The sequence below is a fragment of the Physella acuta genome, unplaced genomic scaffold (assembly GCF_028476545.2).
Source record: "Physella acuta isolate Inbredline_101_S28 unplaced genomic scaffold, ASM2847654v3 ptg000579l, whole genome shotgun sequence".
NCBI classification, from domain to species: domain Eukaryota; kingdom Metazoa; phylum Mollusca; class Gastropoda; family Physidae; genus Physella; species Physella acuta.
In genome coordinates, this window is record NW_026732098.1 from 1008067 (window position 1) to 1025655 (window position 17589).

The following is a 17589-nucleotide window of genomic DNA, read 5'->3' on the forward strand; positions in this document are numbered from 1 at the left end:
TCTCAGTTCACATAGCCTACAACAACTGTACCTAGTTAACTTACAAATAGATGGCCAAAAATGTATTTTTAGGATTGCTAGTAGTCTTGTAAATAGTGTTAGAGAGCAAAACCCTTCTGCCCCACCTAACCCCTCCCCTGGCAGCTGTATACTGGACATTTCACATGGCCTGAAATTTAGAGTTTTGAAATGTTGATAGAATTTAGAACATGTGATATGTGATTAGAGCCTTGTTCTAATGGTACCATTTTAAGCTTTTTTTCACACACCACTTTTTAAACTTTCAATTAACAGATATCAAAGGTTTTAAAGTCACATTGAAATCAGTCACTTTGAAACATTTATAGTAATAGTAAATCATAGTAAAAAAAAAGGTAAAGAATCCTCTTTAGACCTAGCAGTTCATTGGGCAGATGAAGTAGAGTTCATGTTTTTTACTGTCTTTAACATAAACTTTAAAAAATGTTCATTTACAGGTCTGAACATTAATTATAACACCCATGGGTTGTTTATAACTGGCTCAAGCACTCACTAGAGCACACAGAACTGGTCCAAGCACTCACTAGAGCACACAGAACTTGCCATGGTGTGACAGTGTTATAGTTGAGGTATTTTTGTACTGTAGACCTTCTTACTTAAAAGTATTTATTTAGAAGATGACAATTACAAAAGCATTAAAAAAATTGCGTATGTTTTCATATTTCTTTTGTTTTATTCAACATCAACAATTGACATCAGCTATTTACAACAAGGACTTCACATGACATCAGCTATTTACAACAAGGACTTCACATGACATCAGCTATTTACAACAAGGACTTCACATGACATCAGCTATTTACAACAAGGACTTCACATGACATCAGCTATTTACAACAAGGACTTCACATGACATCAGCTATTTACAACAAGGACTTCACATGACATCAGCTATTTACAACAAGGACTTCACATGAACAATTAACCACACAGTCCATAAGGAAGAAAAACAAATTGAATGGGTGCAAATACAAGTAATATATAAAACTATCAAAGTTATAAACAAACTGATCAACATTTTAACACAGAATAAAATATATATTTACAATTAAATAATTTAAATAATTAAGTGATTCAAGTTTGTAAGAACAAATCGTGTATAGAATTAAGTTCATTCGGCCAAAGTTTTACGTTATGCATTAGATTACTACAAAATTGTTTGAATTAATAACTTTGGGGCGGGGCTATCACTATTTCTTTCTTATTTGCCGTCAGATATTTGAAGGTTATAGAAATCTGGAACAAAACAGTTCTCACTAACAGGGCTCAACATACCAAAAACAGGCTTACACTTCTTCGTGTGGATTAAAATATTTTGTCTTTCAAACCGTTGCGGGTCATCCCACAGGTAGCTGATTTTGTTTTTTTCACAACTTATACCAGCTGTTGCTTACATCACTATCACCACTTATACCAGCTGTTGCTTACATCACTATCACAACTTATACCAGCTGTTGCTTACATCACTATCACAACTTATACCAGCTGTTGCTTACATCACTATCACAACTTATACCAGCTGTTGCTTACATCACTATCACCACTTATACCAGCTGTTGCTTACATCACTATCACAACTTATACCAGCTGTTGCTTACATCACTATCACAACTTATACCAGCTGTTGCTTACATCACTATCACCACTTATACCAGCTGTTGCTTACATCACTATCACAACTTATACCAGCTGTTGCTTACATCACTATGACAACTTATACCAGCTGTTGCTTACATCACTATGACAACTTATACCAGCTGTTGCTTACATCACTATCACAAGCTCGCCTTATTGTTTTAAATGTTGCAGTTTTTCACTATTCTAACACTGGAGTTTGTAGGCCTACACAATGTTTCAGCCTAAAGTGTTCATCCACCCCTGAGACGACCAGTCAGGTGGACTGTACACTCAGGTTTGATGCCGTAGTGTTCCAGCTTGATGTCACGAGCCAGGTTCTTGCCGGCATATTGCAGCACCTGCTGCTCAGGGGGGATGCGCAGCTTTTCCTGGATCAGCTTCATCAGGTGCTCCACTAGGTCGGTCTTCTTCACACAGAATGTGTAGTTCTTGCTGTCGGAGAAGTTCATCACAAAAATTTGGAAAGCTTTATTTTCAACAACATCGCCAATGGTGATGGTGCCTAGGACTTCATTCAGTGTTTGAACGTTGCCTCGGTGGATGGACACACCGGAGCCAGGGCGTCCACCATCTACTTGAGAGCTGTCTCGTACAACTGTGTACACCGCAGGGGGGTACCCTGGTTTTGGAGTCACTGTGATGCCTGACTCTGCACTGCCTGGCATGCGTCTGCGTAGTGCACGTGGTGACTCACAGAGGCTGGCCGTTATTTTCAGACCACTTTCATTGTTGGTGCCAGACATGGTTCTAGAAAAATAAACACAAATGTAATCAGATGCTAAAACTTACAATCACTCGAACTATTCACTCATTCAGTGTAGGCTACTTCAAGTATTCCAATAAATGAATAACTGAAATAGAATCCTTTAAATAATTACAAAATAGTCTCCGAACTGTTACCAAGCGGATAATGATCTAGATCGAAATCCTTCCACTTGTAAAAATAGTAAATCACAATGACGATCATTAAGTTCTAACAATAAAATAAATAAATTTGAAACTAAAAGTGGCTCTACCCACAACAATAATCGGAAATTTCCGTATATTTTAATCGTAGATAGTCTAGACGTGATTTGATGCTATTTATAGCAATCTTTTTTTAGAATCACGCAACAGCAATCAATGGTGCCAAAAGATACAGATCTCGACTTAGATCTAATAGTATTAACTAGGCATGCTGCCCAGCTTCGCTTAGGCTTTCGAAAACATTGAGAATTTGAATGCTTAATTAATTCGCCCGAAGGTCGGTCTACGACCTCAAGAGTTATGAAGAGGTTCCTCCGTGGACATTTTTTTTCGATTTATAGCTCATATAAGGTACCGGTCAGTCGAGGTCAGTTTTGACCCCCACATCGTAGACTTTTCGGCCAACCGGCCCCCGTGTTCTGTCGCACCAAGGCAAGATCATGCCAAATTTGAAGCGCCTGCGGCGCCGGGAAGTGCCCTATCGGACACCCGACAATCTAGATCTAGATCTAGATTCCTAAAAGAATTTTTTTTTAAAATTTAGCCCGAGCATAATAAAAAAGAATACATTAACCAAGTTGACTTGCTGTGTCTCGAACCCGCACCACCTGCGTGGTTTAATGTACACTAACATCTCCGCTATTTAGGCACCTTATAAAATACGGAGAATGAAACACGTATTTTAAAATCTTAACTTACGCGAATATGCCTATTCTTTCAAATTAATTTTTTATCCCAAATTAGCCAGTTCCAAACAAAGATTTTGTATAAAATAAATAAGTCTTGAAATAGTTTAGTCCTAATATAGACATTTATTTTTGGAATTGATTTTAGAGAAGTTAGAGTCTAAATCTAGATCTTAGCGTCTACGTCTAGTTATTGCGTAGATTTAGATTTAGATTTAGTCTAGATCTAGAATCTCTAGATCTAGAATCCAAATACATAAAATAAATTTTATGAGTTTAGGCCGGAAAAATTGTATTGTATACATGTCATAGTGTACGTAGATCTAAATCAAATTTGAATGAAATAGTTCATTTCTTTTCATTCTTAACACGGCAGATGACGTCATTAGTTAATGTATAAGCAATAGTGACGTCACAGTTTTATGCGTTCTTTTTCACATATATTAATGCTTTTCCGGTTGCATAAATAATACTGTTTCTCTACATTCGAATACGCCTTTAATTTTTATTTTTCTTCTTTAAGTAAAATTGTGGTTATACATTTAAAACATCTAACATATTATTTTCAACAAAAGTCCGTAAAAAGTTCTCCATATACCGCTGCCGATTCTGACGTGATGTCCGGCGAAAATTTTTTGCGGACAGAGAAAGAGAGAGAGAGAGAGAGAGATGTGCGCACATTGGGCTTTTATAAATTAGGATAGTTTGTGAAAAAAAATCTTGTTCAGATCAAGATTCATCACAAACACACAGTCGATTACCGTAGTAGATCTATATTCATATTGAACTAGACTCTAGACTAGTCTAGACACAGAATCTAGAATGTCTAGATCATTATGATATTATCTACTAGATCTATACTCTATACTCTATCTATACTTATACTATACTGTAACTATACTGAGATACTCTATTATCTATACAATATTCCTACATACTACCGTCTCTGTTATAGATTATGTAGAATGTAGACTAGATTAACTGATTTAAAGTAAACTAAGCGTGGTGTATTACACTAGATCTATTAGCCTACTTATTCTAATTCTAGCCTCATAAAGTGTAGGCCTACACTATTATATTACACTACACTGTAGGTAGAATTTACAACGTACCGTACAGTCAATACTCAATAGCCCAAACACTCACTAGAGCACACAGAACTGGCCCAACACATACCATATCATATGGTATTTTAAAAGAAAACATACACAGTGGAATAACATACAAATGAGATACCGGAGCAACGTAAATTCTAGATCTAGATTTCTAAATATTATTATTAAAATATTAATGGGCATATGACTAATTTTTCTTCTTCTTCGTTCTTAATTATTAGTGTTGAAGGGGATCGAGAATTATCTGCCAGTGCAGTTTGAATTCGAGACTTTGTTCACATTTATCAACCATGAGCTTTTTGCCGACTCGACCACGCCTCCAACACAATTAAGCGTTATGTGTCAACTGGTTATGCGCCATTGAGGCCATTGACTCCGATTTTAGCCTGCTTTTCCTTTTGGATTTGCTTCCATAGCCTTTGTCTAACCAAGAACAAACTACAAGGCAGCAGTTGTTTAATTTTGGAGTTGTCTCTCCTAGAAGAGTGGCTGTCCCCACAGCTAACGAGCCTCATCTGCCCGGGGGTTCGAACTGGAGACTTTTCGGTTTAGCAACCATGAGCTTTACCGACTCGACCACGCCGACCCCTATATGCCAAAATAATTATTATTATTAGGCGAAGGTCTAGATCTAGATCTAGAAATGTGAAATCTAGATCTAGAGTCTAGACTAGATCTAGATCTAGAATAATCTAGATCTAGTCTCTACTGACGTGCTCAAAAAAATTAGGCCAGTTAAAGTCTACTTACATATAGAGTCTAGATCTATTGCTTGTATCTGGGTGATGTATTGCTGATGTGAATATCTACCTTGAAATGACAGTTTATTTTTTTTAATTGAATTTATAGTGCCGACACTCGGGTTAAGCCGTACCGTCATTCACGAAACCGAAACTAGGTCAGAACACGTAATCATTTTGGAAATTTCCGCTTTCGTTGGTTGCAGTCACATTAGTAAGAAAAAAGTTGTAAAAAAAAACATGACGTGTAATGCCTTTAAAATGAATGTTTTTTAACACGTTTTTCTTAACTCAGCTTCGCGTTTGTTTGTTTGTTTGTTTGTTGTTAAAATTGACATCGAAAATTAGCCCACTTCTGATTGCTCTATAGATCTGAAATTTGGCATGCAGGCTACTTTCGCCTAACAATTTCAGATGCAATCATAAAAACTAGCAATTAGAGACCGTAATTAGCTTAATTTAATTACGCCCCAAGGACCATAAAATTGAGGACATGATTTCTAAAGATACCGACAAGACTGTAGGCTTATTGACACAGTTACTTCGGCCCCATTCGATGTGAGCGCGCTGGCCGTGATCGTATAGTGGTTAGTACTTCGCGTTGTGGCCGCGACAACCCAGGTTCGAATCCTGGACGCTCAAGATTTTTTTAGTCCGTGTATTTATAAACACTTAGTAAAGTCATACTTAATCAAGTCATTAGATAAAGTAGAAAATAAACTATATAAAAAACTTTTTTAAAAACCACGTTTTTCATGTGTAGCAACGGACTAAAAAGGAGAAAATAAAATACTTAAAAAAAACTTTTTTAAAAAACCACGTTTTTCTTGTGGACTAAAAAGTAGAAAATAACTATTTACATACATTTGATGACAAAAAACGTGGGTCGGGCAGATGGGTCGGGAAATTTGATGGTGAACGTACCCACGTTTTTTGTCATCAAATGTATGTAAATAGTTATTTTCTACTTTTTAGTCCACAAGAAAAACGTGGTTTTTTAAAAAAGTTTTTTTTAAGTATTTTATTATATATATAAATGTAGCGATTTTTCGGGTATTTGCGATGTGTTGGAGGTATTTGGTGTCGTCTGTTAAGGAAAGGTATTAAAGCTAGCTGTTTGGTGTTCTAGCTGTCTTAAAGTTAATGGGGATGTTTAATGAAGTCAACTTAATGGCCACATTTGGATGATGGTAGTCAAAACATTAGTGGAGCGACGTGGTCTAATCGCACAGTCACTAGTTCGGTTCATCAAATCGGCAGAGATGCATGGAAGACCAACACATCGGCAGGTAAACCAACACATCGACAGGTAGACCAACACACCAACATCTGGGCAGGTAGACCAACACATCAACACATCGTCAGGTAGACCAACACACCAACATCTGGACAGGTAGACCAACACACCAACACATCGGCAGGTAGACCAACACATCGGCAGGTAGACCAACACATGGACAGGTACACCAACACACCAACACCTGGGCAGGTAGACCAACACACCAACATCTGGGCAGGTAGACCAACACACCAACACCTGGACAGGTAGACCAACACACCAATACATCGGCAGGTAGACCAACACATCGGCAGGTAGACCAACACACCAAAACCTGGGCAGGTAGACCAACACATCGACAGGTAGACCAACACATGGACAGGTAGACCAACACACCAAGACATCGGCAGGTAGACCAACACACCAAAACCTGGGCAGGTAGACCAACACATCGACAGGTAGACCAACACATCGGCAGGTAGACCAACACATCGGCAGGTAGACCAACACATCGACAGGTAGACCAACACACCGACACATGGACAGGTAGACCAACACACCAACACATCGGCAGGTAGACCAACACATCGACAGGTAGACCAACACACCAACACATGGACAGGTAGACCAACACATCGGCAGGTAGACCAACACACCAACACATGGACAGGTAAACTAACACACCGGCAGGTAGACCAACACATCGACAGGTAAACCAACACACCAACATCTGGGCAGGTAGACCAACACACCAACACCTGGGCAGGTAGACCAACACATGGACAGGTAGACCAACACACCAACACATCGGCAGGTAGACCAACACACCAACACATGGACAGGTAGACTAACACACCAACACATTGACAGGTAGACCAACATATATAGAGTTACTGCACTAAAAAACGTTTTTTAAACAGTTTATTTAACTTTATCAATAAAACAATAACAATAAAATCACAAACGTGTGTTTGAAATAAACCTGATCACGTGAAATATAGAATCAATGGAAACAACATTCGGACACCACCGGTCAACAAAACAGCAACCCCCTCACCAGCAGGAGGTCTTTAGAATATCACAGGATGTGCACGTGATTTGTGAGCAGATTCTGGCTGATGGTGTGACATTTGACTCATTTTTTCGTCACAACACCGTGTCAGTCATTCAACCCCCACCTCCTCCCCCGATCTAGAACATGTCAGTCCTCCCACTGACAACTGACCATGTCAGTCCTCCCACTGACAACTGACCATGTCAGTCCTCCCACTGACAACTGACCATGTCAGTCCTCCCACTGACAACTGACCGTGTCAGTCCTCCCACTGACAACTGACAACTGACCATGTCAGTCCTCCCACTGACAACTGACCATGTCAGTCCTCCCACTGACAACTGACCATGTCAGTCCTCCCACTGACAACTGACCATGTCAGTCCTCCCACTGACAACTGACCATGTCAGTCCTCCCACTGACAACTGACCATGTCAGTCCTCCCACTGACAACTGACCATGTCAGTCCTCCCATTGACAACTGACCATGTCAGTCCTCCCACTGACAACTGACAACTGACCATGTCAGTCCTCCCACTGACAACTGACCATGTCAGTCCTCCCACTGACAACTGACCATGTCAGTCCTCCCACTGACAACTGACCATGTCAGTCCTCCCACTGACAACTGACCATGTCAGTCGACTTGAGCTGACAGTCCTCACAGCTACTCAAACTCCTTTGTCCAAACGGCCAATAGTAGAGCAGTGGGCGGAGTCTCTGACTGACGTCATAGTTGCGAACGTATATCGGGATGTCGTCCCACTCATGGACACAGAGCCGGCAGACCGGCTCCTGGAACAGCAACATCCGCTTGACCCGGGCCGGCAGCTGGAGCTGGTCTACGGCTCCGACACGACGGGAGCCGCTGCCCACAGCAGACGACACGGCCACGAAGGCCAGCTTGACCAGCGGCCACGGCTGGCACCGGATGTCTTGCAGGAAGGTCCGCGCGCTGGGCGCCAGGAAGGGCTTGATGTACTCGCCTGGACGCAGGTCCGAGCTGATGATGCACGTGCTAGCTATGAAGTAGCGCGCGATGTCCACTCGCTCGTTGACCAGGGCACAGACGAGCGGGGAGAGGTTGGGTAGCACAGCACAGATGTTGGCGCACGTGAGCGACAGGTCCAGGGCCGCGCTACAGGTGAGCAGCCTGATCAAGTCCGTCCTGTCGTTCTGCACGAGGTACGACAGCTGCAGACTGTCCACTGCCCAGCCAGAGACCTGCTGACGTTTGGGCAGCCTGCACAGCTTGCCGACAAACTGACACAGCTGTCTGAGGTGGGCGTGGCCGACCACCGGCTCGGCGCCATTGTCCAGCAGCCACGTGAGCGTCTTGTCCACCACCCCCACGGGGCTGTGGGAGGTCAAGGCGTGGTCCAGCGCTCTGACCCCTGCACTGTCCGCTACATCCAGCCTGGCGCCTTCTCCAACCAGCAGCTCGAAGATGTCGGTCAGACAAACGGTGCTGGTCAGCGAGACGGCAGACATGAGAGCTGAGACACCGAGCGAGTTCTGGCACTGGGCGGGGAAGCCAGAGTTGATGAGCATCTGGCAGACGTAGAGCAGGTCTTCCTTGTCTCGCTGGGACTGGACAGGATAGCTGGACAACGCCAGCATGAGTGGGGAGTTGCCATGGGAGTCGTGGATAGCCACATCCACAAGCCGTGTGGCTAGCTTGTCAACCACAGCCACACTGCGCCTGGATGAGGCCAGCAGAAGCGGGTTCGTGGACTCGAACTGCAGACTCCGCTTCCAGTTGCTGGGGTCTAGGTTGGTAAACATTTTAACACAGTCAAAGAGGTTACACTTCACGGCCAGACTGAGCGCTGTTTCGTTGGTGACGTCAGCAATGTTGACGTCTGCGCCGTAGTCCAGCAGCATCTCAATACAGCTGAGCTGCGTCTGACCTTGGGACTGACCTTGGGACAAAGCACGCGCCTCGGCGAGTGAGTACACCGCGTAGGCAAGTGCCGTGACCCCGTTAGCGTCCTGCTGGTCCACCTGCGCGCTGTAGAGGACGAGCTTCTCGAAGATCTTGTTGTAGACGGTCTTGCTGGGCCCGTGGATGGAGGGGATGCGGCACATGCACATGAGCAGGCTCCGGCCATCCAGGTCCAGCCGGTTGGTGTCCTCGCCGTCCCGGATCAGCCGGAGCACGTTGTGCCACTCGCCGTGTAGCACGGCCCGGGCCAGGCGGCCAGCCTCCATCTCACAGCATGGCCAGTGGCTAGGTCAAAGGTCATGAACTGATGGCCCCAGCAACACAAGCAATGGATAACAGTTCACGGTTCAATAACAGCAACACAGGAACACACAAATGAACACACACACAGTAACACAGGAACACACACAGGAACACACACAGGAACACACACAGTAACACACACAGGAACACACACAGGAACACACACAGGAACACACACAGGAATACACACAGGAACACACACAGACACCTGTTCAATCAACGACACGCCTTCAGTGAAAGACCTGGAGAATCCATTGTCTCGATGCTATGTTTAACCACGGTATGTTTCAATGTTCACGAGAACATGTTCTTTTTACCTGAGCTAGCCAGGTTAACCCAGAACACCTGAGGTAGCCAGGTTTAACCCAGAGCGTTGACTGTTGAACCTGTTGTGTGGGCTGGTGTAGCGAAGGTTAACATCTAGTGTTGATGTCATGACGACCTAGGTCTACAGGGTTTGTCGTGACGTCACAACATCCTAATGTCACATCCTTCTTGAGAGGCCACACTCAGGACCTCGGCAGGTGGCCGACTTTGGCAGGTGGCCGACTTGGGCAGGTGGCCGACTTTACTTTGGCAGGTGGCCGACTTTACCTTAGCAGGTGGCCGACTTTACTTTGGCAGGTGGCCGACTTTACTTTGGCAGGTGGCCGACTTTACTTTGGCAGGTGGCCGACTTTACTTTAGCAGGTGGCCGACTTTACTTTGGCAGGTGGCCGACTTTACTTTGGCAGGTGGCCGACTTTACTTTGGCAGGTGGCCGACTTTGGCAGGTGGCCGACTTTACTTTAGCAGGTGGCCGACTTTGGCAGATGGCCGATTTTGCCAGGTGGCCGATTTTGGCAGGTGGCCGACTTGGGCAGGTGGCCGACTTTACTTTGGCAGGTGGCCGACTTTACTTTAGCAGGTGGCCGACTTTGGCAGGTGGCCGACTTTACATTGGCAGGTGGCCCACTTTACTTTGGCAGGTGGCCGACTTTACTTTGGCAGGTGGCCGACTTTACTGTAGCAGGTGGCCGACTTTGGCAGGTGGCCGATTTTGGCAGGTGGCCGATTTTGGCAGGTGGCCGACTTGGGCAGGTGGCCGACTTTACTTTGGCAGGTGGCCGACTTTACTTTAGCAGGTGGCCGACTTTACTTTAGCAGGTGGCCGACTTTACTTTGGCAGGTGGCCGACTTTACTTTGGCAGGTAGCCGACTTTACTTTGGCAGGTGACTGACTTTACTTTGGCAGGTAGCCGACTTTACTTTAGCAGGTGGCCGACTTGGGCAGGTGGCCGACTTGGGCAGGTGGCCGACTTTACTTTGGCAGGTGGCCGACTTTACTTTAGCAGGTGGCCGACTTTGGCAGGTGGCCGACTTTGGCAGGTGGTCGACTTGGGCAGGTGGCCGACTTTACTTTGGCAGGTAGCCGACTTTACTTTAGCAGGTGGCCGACTTTGGCAGGTGGCCGACTTTGGCAGGTGGCCGACTTTACTTTGGCAGGTGGCCGACTTTACTTTGGCAGGTAGCCGACTTTACTTTGGCAGGTGGCCGACTTGGGCAGGTGGCCGACTTTACTTTGGCAGGTGGCCGACTTTACTTTGGCAGGTGGCCGACTTTACTTTGGCAGGTGGCCGACTTGGGCAGGTGGCCGACTTTACTTTGGCAGGTGGCCGACTTTACTTTAGCAGGTGGCCGACTTTACTTTGGCAGGTGGCCGACTTTACTTTGGCAGGTGGCCGACTTTACTTTGGCAGGTGGCCGACTTTACTTTAGCAGGTGGCCGACTTGGGCAGGTGGCCGACTTTACTTTGGCAGGTGGCCGACTTTACTTTAGCAGGTGGCCGACTTGGGCAGGTGGCCGACTTTACTTTGGCAGGTGGCCGACTTTGGCAGGTGGCCGACTTGGGCAGGTGGCCGACTTTGGCAGGTGGCCGACTTTGGCAGGTGGCCGACTTTGGCAGGTGGCCGACTTTACTTTGGCAGGTGGCCGACTTTACTTTGGCAGGTGGCCGACTTTACTTTAGCTGGTGGCCGACTTTGGCAGGTGGCCGACTTTGGCAGGTGGCCGACTTTACTTTGGCAGGTGGCCGACTTTACTTTGGCAGGTGGCCGACTTTACTTTAGCTGGTGGCCGACTTTGGCAGGTGGCCGACTTTGGCAGGTGGCCGACTTTACTTTGGCAGGTGGCCGACTTTACTTTAGCAGGTGGCCGACTTTACTTTGGCAGGTGACAGTAAATCTCCTGTAATATGTACACAAAGCATCTGTGAACAGAAAAAGAACGGCTGTTTATTTATAGACACAACTATCCACTCCTATTACCTAGACGTTATATATATATATATATATATATATATATATATATATATATATATATATATATATATATATATATATGCCTATAGCATATACATATATACACACATCCATATAGGCCATATATGAACAGACCAAAAGACTAACATACTTGACACACACCATCACCAACCTTGCTGACACGACTACAACTTGACAAGTTTATCTCTATGACAACACCATTCAACAACTACCACCTACCATCAAGGTACCATCTTGATATTAAATAATTACCTCCATTAATTAAAGCATCTATCAGTAGATACGTTGATGGAGCTTTTAATACATAAGTTTAAATAGGATAGAAACCGTCCTTGTTATTACTGAAATATTCTGGCTAGTAGTTCAAATAAACGTTTTTTATAATTGCACACAGACGTATCTAATATTGCACAATAGCACACCAAATTTTATATATTGCACACAAGTTATCTAATAATGCAAACACAATAGCACACCAAATTTTATATATTGCACACAAGTTATCGACCGTTTACATAAAATTATCCACGATTACAAAGTTAGACATGAAACAACAAGCCATTAAGGAAGTCTATTTATAGAGTCAGTTTTCTATTTAAAGCTACATTGTGCGCTCTCTAGAGAAAAGAATAGATAGCACGCTGGCTACTATTTACTACTAACGTCACGGGTGGGATGGTGGAGGGGGGGGGGGGGGTCAATTGCTGATAACATCAGCACTCCTTAAACTGCGACTTTCGGCGTGTGGTGGCACATCTTAAAACAAGGATCCAGTCGATAACTCGAGGGTTATTCCCCTGCCAGGGGTTATCCAGCACAATGGTAGGCTGTTTGTTTATGCAAGGGGGATCATTTACAGGAGGATAGGGGAGATCACTCGACCATTCAGGTCCGTTTTAATCTGTCGTGTCTTCCATCTGTCATGTCTTCAATCTGTCATGTCTTCAATCTGTCATGTCTTCAATCTGTCGTGTCTTCAATCTGTCGTGTCTTCAATCTGTCGTGTCTTCAATCTGTCGTGTCTTCAATCTGTCGTGTCTTCAATCTGTCATGTCTTCCATCTGTCATGTCTTCAATCTGTCATGTCTTCAATCTGTCATGTCTTCAATCTGTCGTGTCTTCAATCTGTCATGTCTTCAATCTGTCGTGTCTTCAATCTGTCGTGTCTTCAATCTGACGTGTCTTCAATCTGTCGTGTCTTCAATCTGACGTGTCTTCAATCTGTCATGTCTTCAATCTGTCATGTCTTCAATCTGTCGTGTCTTCAATCTGTCGTGTCTTCAATCTGACGTGTCTTCAATCTGTCATGTCTTCAATCTGTCATGTCTTCAATCTGTCATGTCTTCAATCTGTCGTGTCTTCAATCTGTCACGTCTTCAAACTTCAATCTGTCATGTCTTCAATCTGTCATGTCTTCCATCTGTCATGTCTTCAATCTGTCGTGTCTTCAATCTGTCGTGTCTTCAATCTGTCGTGTCTTCAATCTGTCGTGTCTTCAATCTGTCGTGTCTTCAATCTGTCGTGTCTTCAATCTGTCATGTCTTCAATCTGTCATGTCTTCAATCTGTCGTGTCTTCAATCTGTCGTGTCTTCAATCTGACGTGTCTTCAATCTGTCATGTCTTCAATCTGTCATGTCTTCAATCTGTCGTGTCTTCAATCTGTCGTGTCTTCAATCTGACGTGTCTTCAATCTGTCATGTCTTCAATCTGTCATGTCTTCAATCTGTCGTGTCTTCAATCTGTCGTGTCTTCAATCTGTCACGTCTTCAAACTTCAATCTGTCATGTCTTCAATCTGTCATGTCTTCCATCTGTCATGTCTTCAATCTGTCGTGTCTTCAATCTGTCGTGTCTTCAATCTGTCGTGTCTCAGACTATAAGAAAATGTGTAGCTTAGAGGTTAAGGCATTGATATGCCGTAAGCACCTGCTCATCTATGCTGATCTCTGTTTTATCTGATGATTACAAATAATATTGTATGTTGTAGTTTCATGGTAAGTAGGGGGGGGGGGGGGGCTATATGTCTGGTGCTTGTATTCTTAATACATGAAAAGAAATCTGACGCATCATTTACATTTGCCCCCCCCCCCCCCCCCCACACTCACTGGTATACTTATAACTTCCCTCCAACCCTGCACTGGCCTGGAGCTAAACTGTACCACTATCCAAACCTGGAGCTAAACTGTACCACTACCCAAACCTAGAGCTAAACTGTACCACTACCCAAACCCGGAGCTAAACTGTACCACTACCCAAACCTTTAGCTAAACTGTACTACTACCCAAACCTGGAGCTAAACTGTACTAATAACCAAACATGGAGCTAAACTGTACCACTACCCAAACCTGGAGCTAAACTGTACTACTACCCAAACCTGGAGCTAAACTGTACTAATACCAAAACCTGGAGCTAAACTGTACTAATAACCAAACATGGAGCTAAACTGTACTAATACCAAAACCTGGAGCTAAACTGTACTAATAACCAAACATGGAGCTAAACTGTACCACTACCCAAACCTGGAGCTAAACTGTACTACTACCCAAACCTGGAGCTAAACTGTACTAATACCAAAACCTGGAGCTAAACTGTACTAATAACCAAACATGGAGCTAAACTGTACCACTACCCAAACCTGGAGCTAAACTGTACTACTACCCAAACCTGGAGCTAAACTGTACTAATACCAAAACCTGGAGCTAAACTGTACTAATAACCAAACATGGAGCTAAACTGTACTACTACCCAAACCTGGAGCTAAACTGTACTAATACCAAAACCTGGAGCTAAACTGTACTAATAACCAAACATGGAGCTAAACTGTACCACTACCCAAACCTGGAGCTAAACTGTACTACTACCCAAACCTGGAGCTAAACTGTACTAATACCAAAACCTGGAGCTAAACTGTACTAATAAACAAACATGGAGCTAAACTGTACCACTACCCAAACCTGGAGCTAAACTGTACTACTACCCAAACCTGGAGCTAAACTGTACTAATACCAAAACCTGGAGCTAAACTGTACTAATAACCAAACATGGAGCTAAACTGTACTAATAACCAAACATGGAGCTAAACTGTACCACTACCCAAACCTGGAGCTAAACTGTACTACTACCCAAACCTGGAGCTAAACTGTACTAATACCAAAACCTGGAGCTAAACTGTACTAATAAACAAACATGGAGCTAAACTGTACCACTACCCAAACCTGGAGCTAAACTGTACTACTACCCAAACCTGGAGCTAAACTGTACTAATACCAAAACCTGGAGCTAAACTGTACTAATAACCAAACATGGAGCTAAACTGTACCACTACCCAAACCTGGAGCTAAACAGTACTACTACCCAAACCCGGAGCTAAACTGTAGTACTACCCAATGGTAACACTGTGGTTATTGGTTAAATCCTTCAGTTAATACTGTGACACTAACTTAGTCTAACTAGAGGCGACACTAACTTAGTCTAACTAGAGGCGACACTAACTTAGTCTAACTAGAGGCGACACTAACTTAGTCTAACTAGAGGCGACACTAACTTAGTCTAACTAGAGGTGACACTAACTTAGTCTAACTAGAGGCGACACTAACTTAGTCTAACTAGAGGCGACACTAACTTAGTCTAACTAGAAGCGACAATAACTTAGTCTAACTAGAGGCGACACTAACTTAGTCTAACTAGAGGCGACACTAACTTAGTCTAACTAGAGGCGACACTAACTTAGTCTAACTAGAGGCGACACTAACTTAGTCTAACTAGAGGCGACACTAACTTAGTCTAACTAGAGGTGACACTAACTTAGTCTAACTAGAGGCGACACTAACTTAGTCTAACTAGAGGTGACACTAACTTAGTCTAACTAGAGGCAACACTAACTTAGTCTAACTAGAGGCGACACTAACTTAGTCTAACTAGAGGCGACACTAACTTAGTCTAACTAGAGACGACACTAACTTAGTCTAACTAGAGACGACACTAACTTAGTCTAACTAGAGGTGACACTAACTTAGTCTAACTAGAGGCGACACTAACTTAGTCTAACTAGAGGCGACACTAACTTAGTCTAACTAGAGGCGACACTAACTTAGTCTAACTAGAGGCGACACTAACTTAGTCTAACTAGAGGCGACACTAACTTAGTCTAACTAGAGGCGACACTAACTTAGTCTAACTAGAGGCAACACTAACTTAGTCTAACTAGAGGCGACACTAACTTAGTCTAACTAGAGGCGACACTAACTTAGTCTAACTAGAGGCAACACTAACTTAGTCTAACTAGAGGCGACACTAACTTAGTCTAACTAGAGGCGACTAACCTGTTAACCCTATGTAGATAAATCCCTACCAGCATTGAACGTTAGAACCAGATCAATAAGAGATCTGTATTGACCTTGATCTGTATTGACCTTGATTTTCGATCGTAAATCAAGTGTTGTTCGAATCCCAAATGATTCGCTTAGTGTGTTGAACATATTCTAATCCTAGGCCCAACCTAAGTGTGTTGAACATATTGTAATCCTAGGCCCAACTTAGTGTGTTGAACATATTGTAATCCTAGGCCCAACTTAGTGTGTTGAACATATTGCAATCCTAGGCCCAGCAAGTTGTCCCAGTTTGTAAGTTGATGTCCAGACTTCAGGCTAGGACCTAGTCCTGACGTCCTGACGTCCTCGTGTGTGTTGTACAGGACCTAGTCCTGACGTCCTGACGTGTGTTGTACAGGACCTAGTCCTGACGTCCTTGTATGTGTTGTACAGGACCTAGTCCTGACGTCCTGACGTGTGTTGTACAGGACCTAGTCCTGACGTGTGTTGTACAGGACCTAGTCCTGACGTCCTTGTATGTGTTGTACAGGACCTAGTCCTGACGTCCTGACGTGTGTTGTACAGGACCTAGTCCTGACGTCCTTGTATGTGTTGTACAGGACCTAGTCCTGACGTCCTGACGTGTGTTGTACACGGCCCCAAAGCTGTGCTGTAGGTCGCTACACACGTCGACACACGAGAAACAGGAAGTTTATGCTCGAGTTTATTTACACACAAGTCACTCTAAGCACTTCTTCTTCCTTGATCAAGGCTTCTCAAAGTCTGTCTGATCAAGGCTTCTCAAAGTTTGGGTGAGGGGAAAGGGAAGATGGGGGTGGTGGTAGTCACAAATAGCACAAGCATGACATGGCTAAAAATAAACTTATTTGACTTCCGGTGTCGTACCTACAAAAGATGCTAATTTAAAATGTGATAAATTCTACCAAAAGATGCTAATTTAAAATGTGATAAATTCTACCAAAAGATGCTAATTTAAAATGTGATAAATTCTACCAAAAGATGCTAATTTAAAATGTGATAAATTCTACCAAAAGATGCTAATTTAAAATGTGATAAATTCTACCAAAAGATGCTAATTTAAAATGTGATAAATTCTACCAAAGATGCTAATTTAAAATGTGACAAATTCTACCAAAAGATGCTAATTAAAAATGTGATAAATTCTACCAAA

At 43.5% G+C, this 17589-nt stretch overlaps 1 protein-coding gene across 2 annotated transcripts; it reads right to left on the minus strand.

Moving 5' to 3' along the window:
• Nucleotides 1-691: 691 nt before the first annotated feature.
• Nucleotides 692-5347, minus strand: LOC131947029 (polyubiquitin). 2 transcript variants are annotated; one of them, XM_059308112.1, is made up of 2 exons: nt 5195-5347; nt 692-2424 (listed from the first exon to the last, which is right to left on the minus strand). In XM_059308112.1, exon 2 carries the CDS (start codon nt 2418-2420, stop codon nt 1908-1910), a length of 513 nt encoding a protein of 170 aa, XP_059164095.1. In that variant the 5' UTR covers nt 2421-2424; nt 5195-5347; the 3' UTR covers nt 692-1907. The 2 variants fall into 2 exon arrangements, with proteins under 2 accessions (XP_059164095.1, XP_059164094.1); XM_059308111.1 differs by lacking the exon at nt 5195-5347 and adding an exon at nt 2556-2688.
• Nucleotides 5348-17589: the final 12242 nt, after the last annotated feature.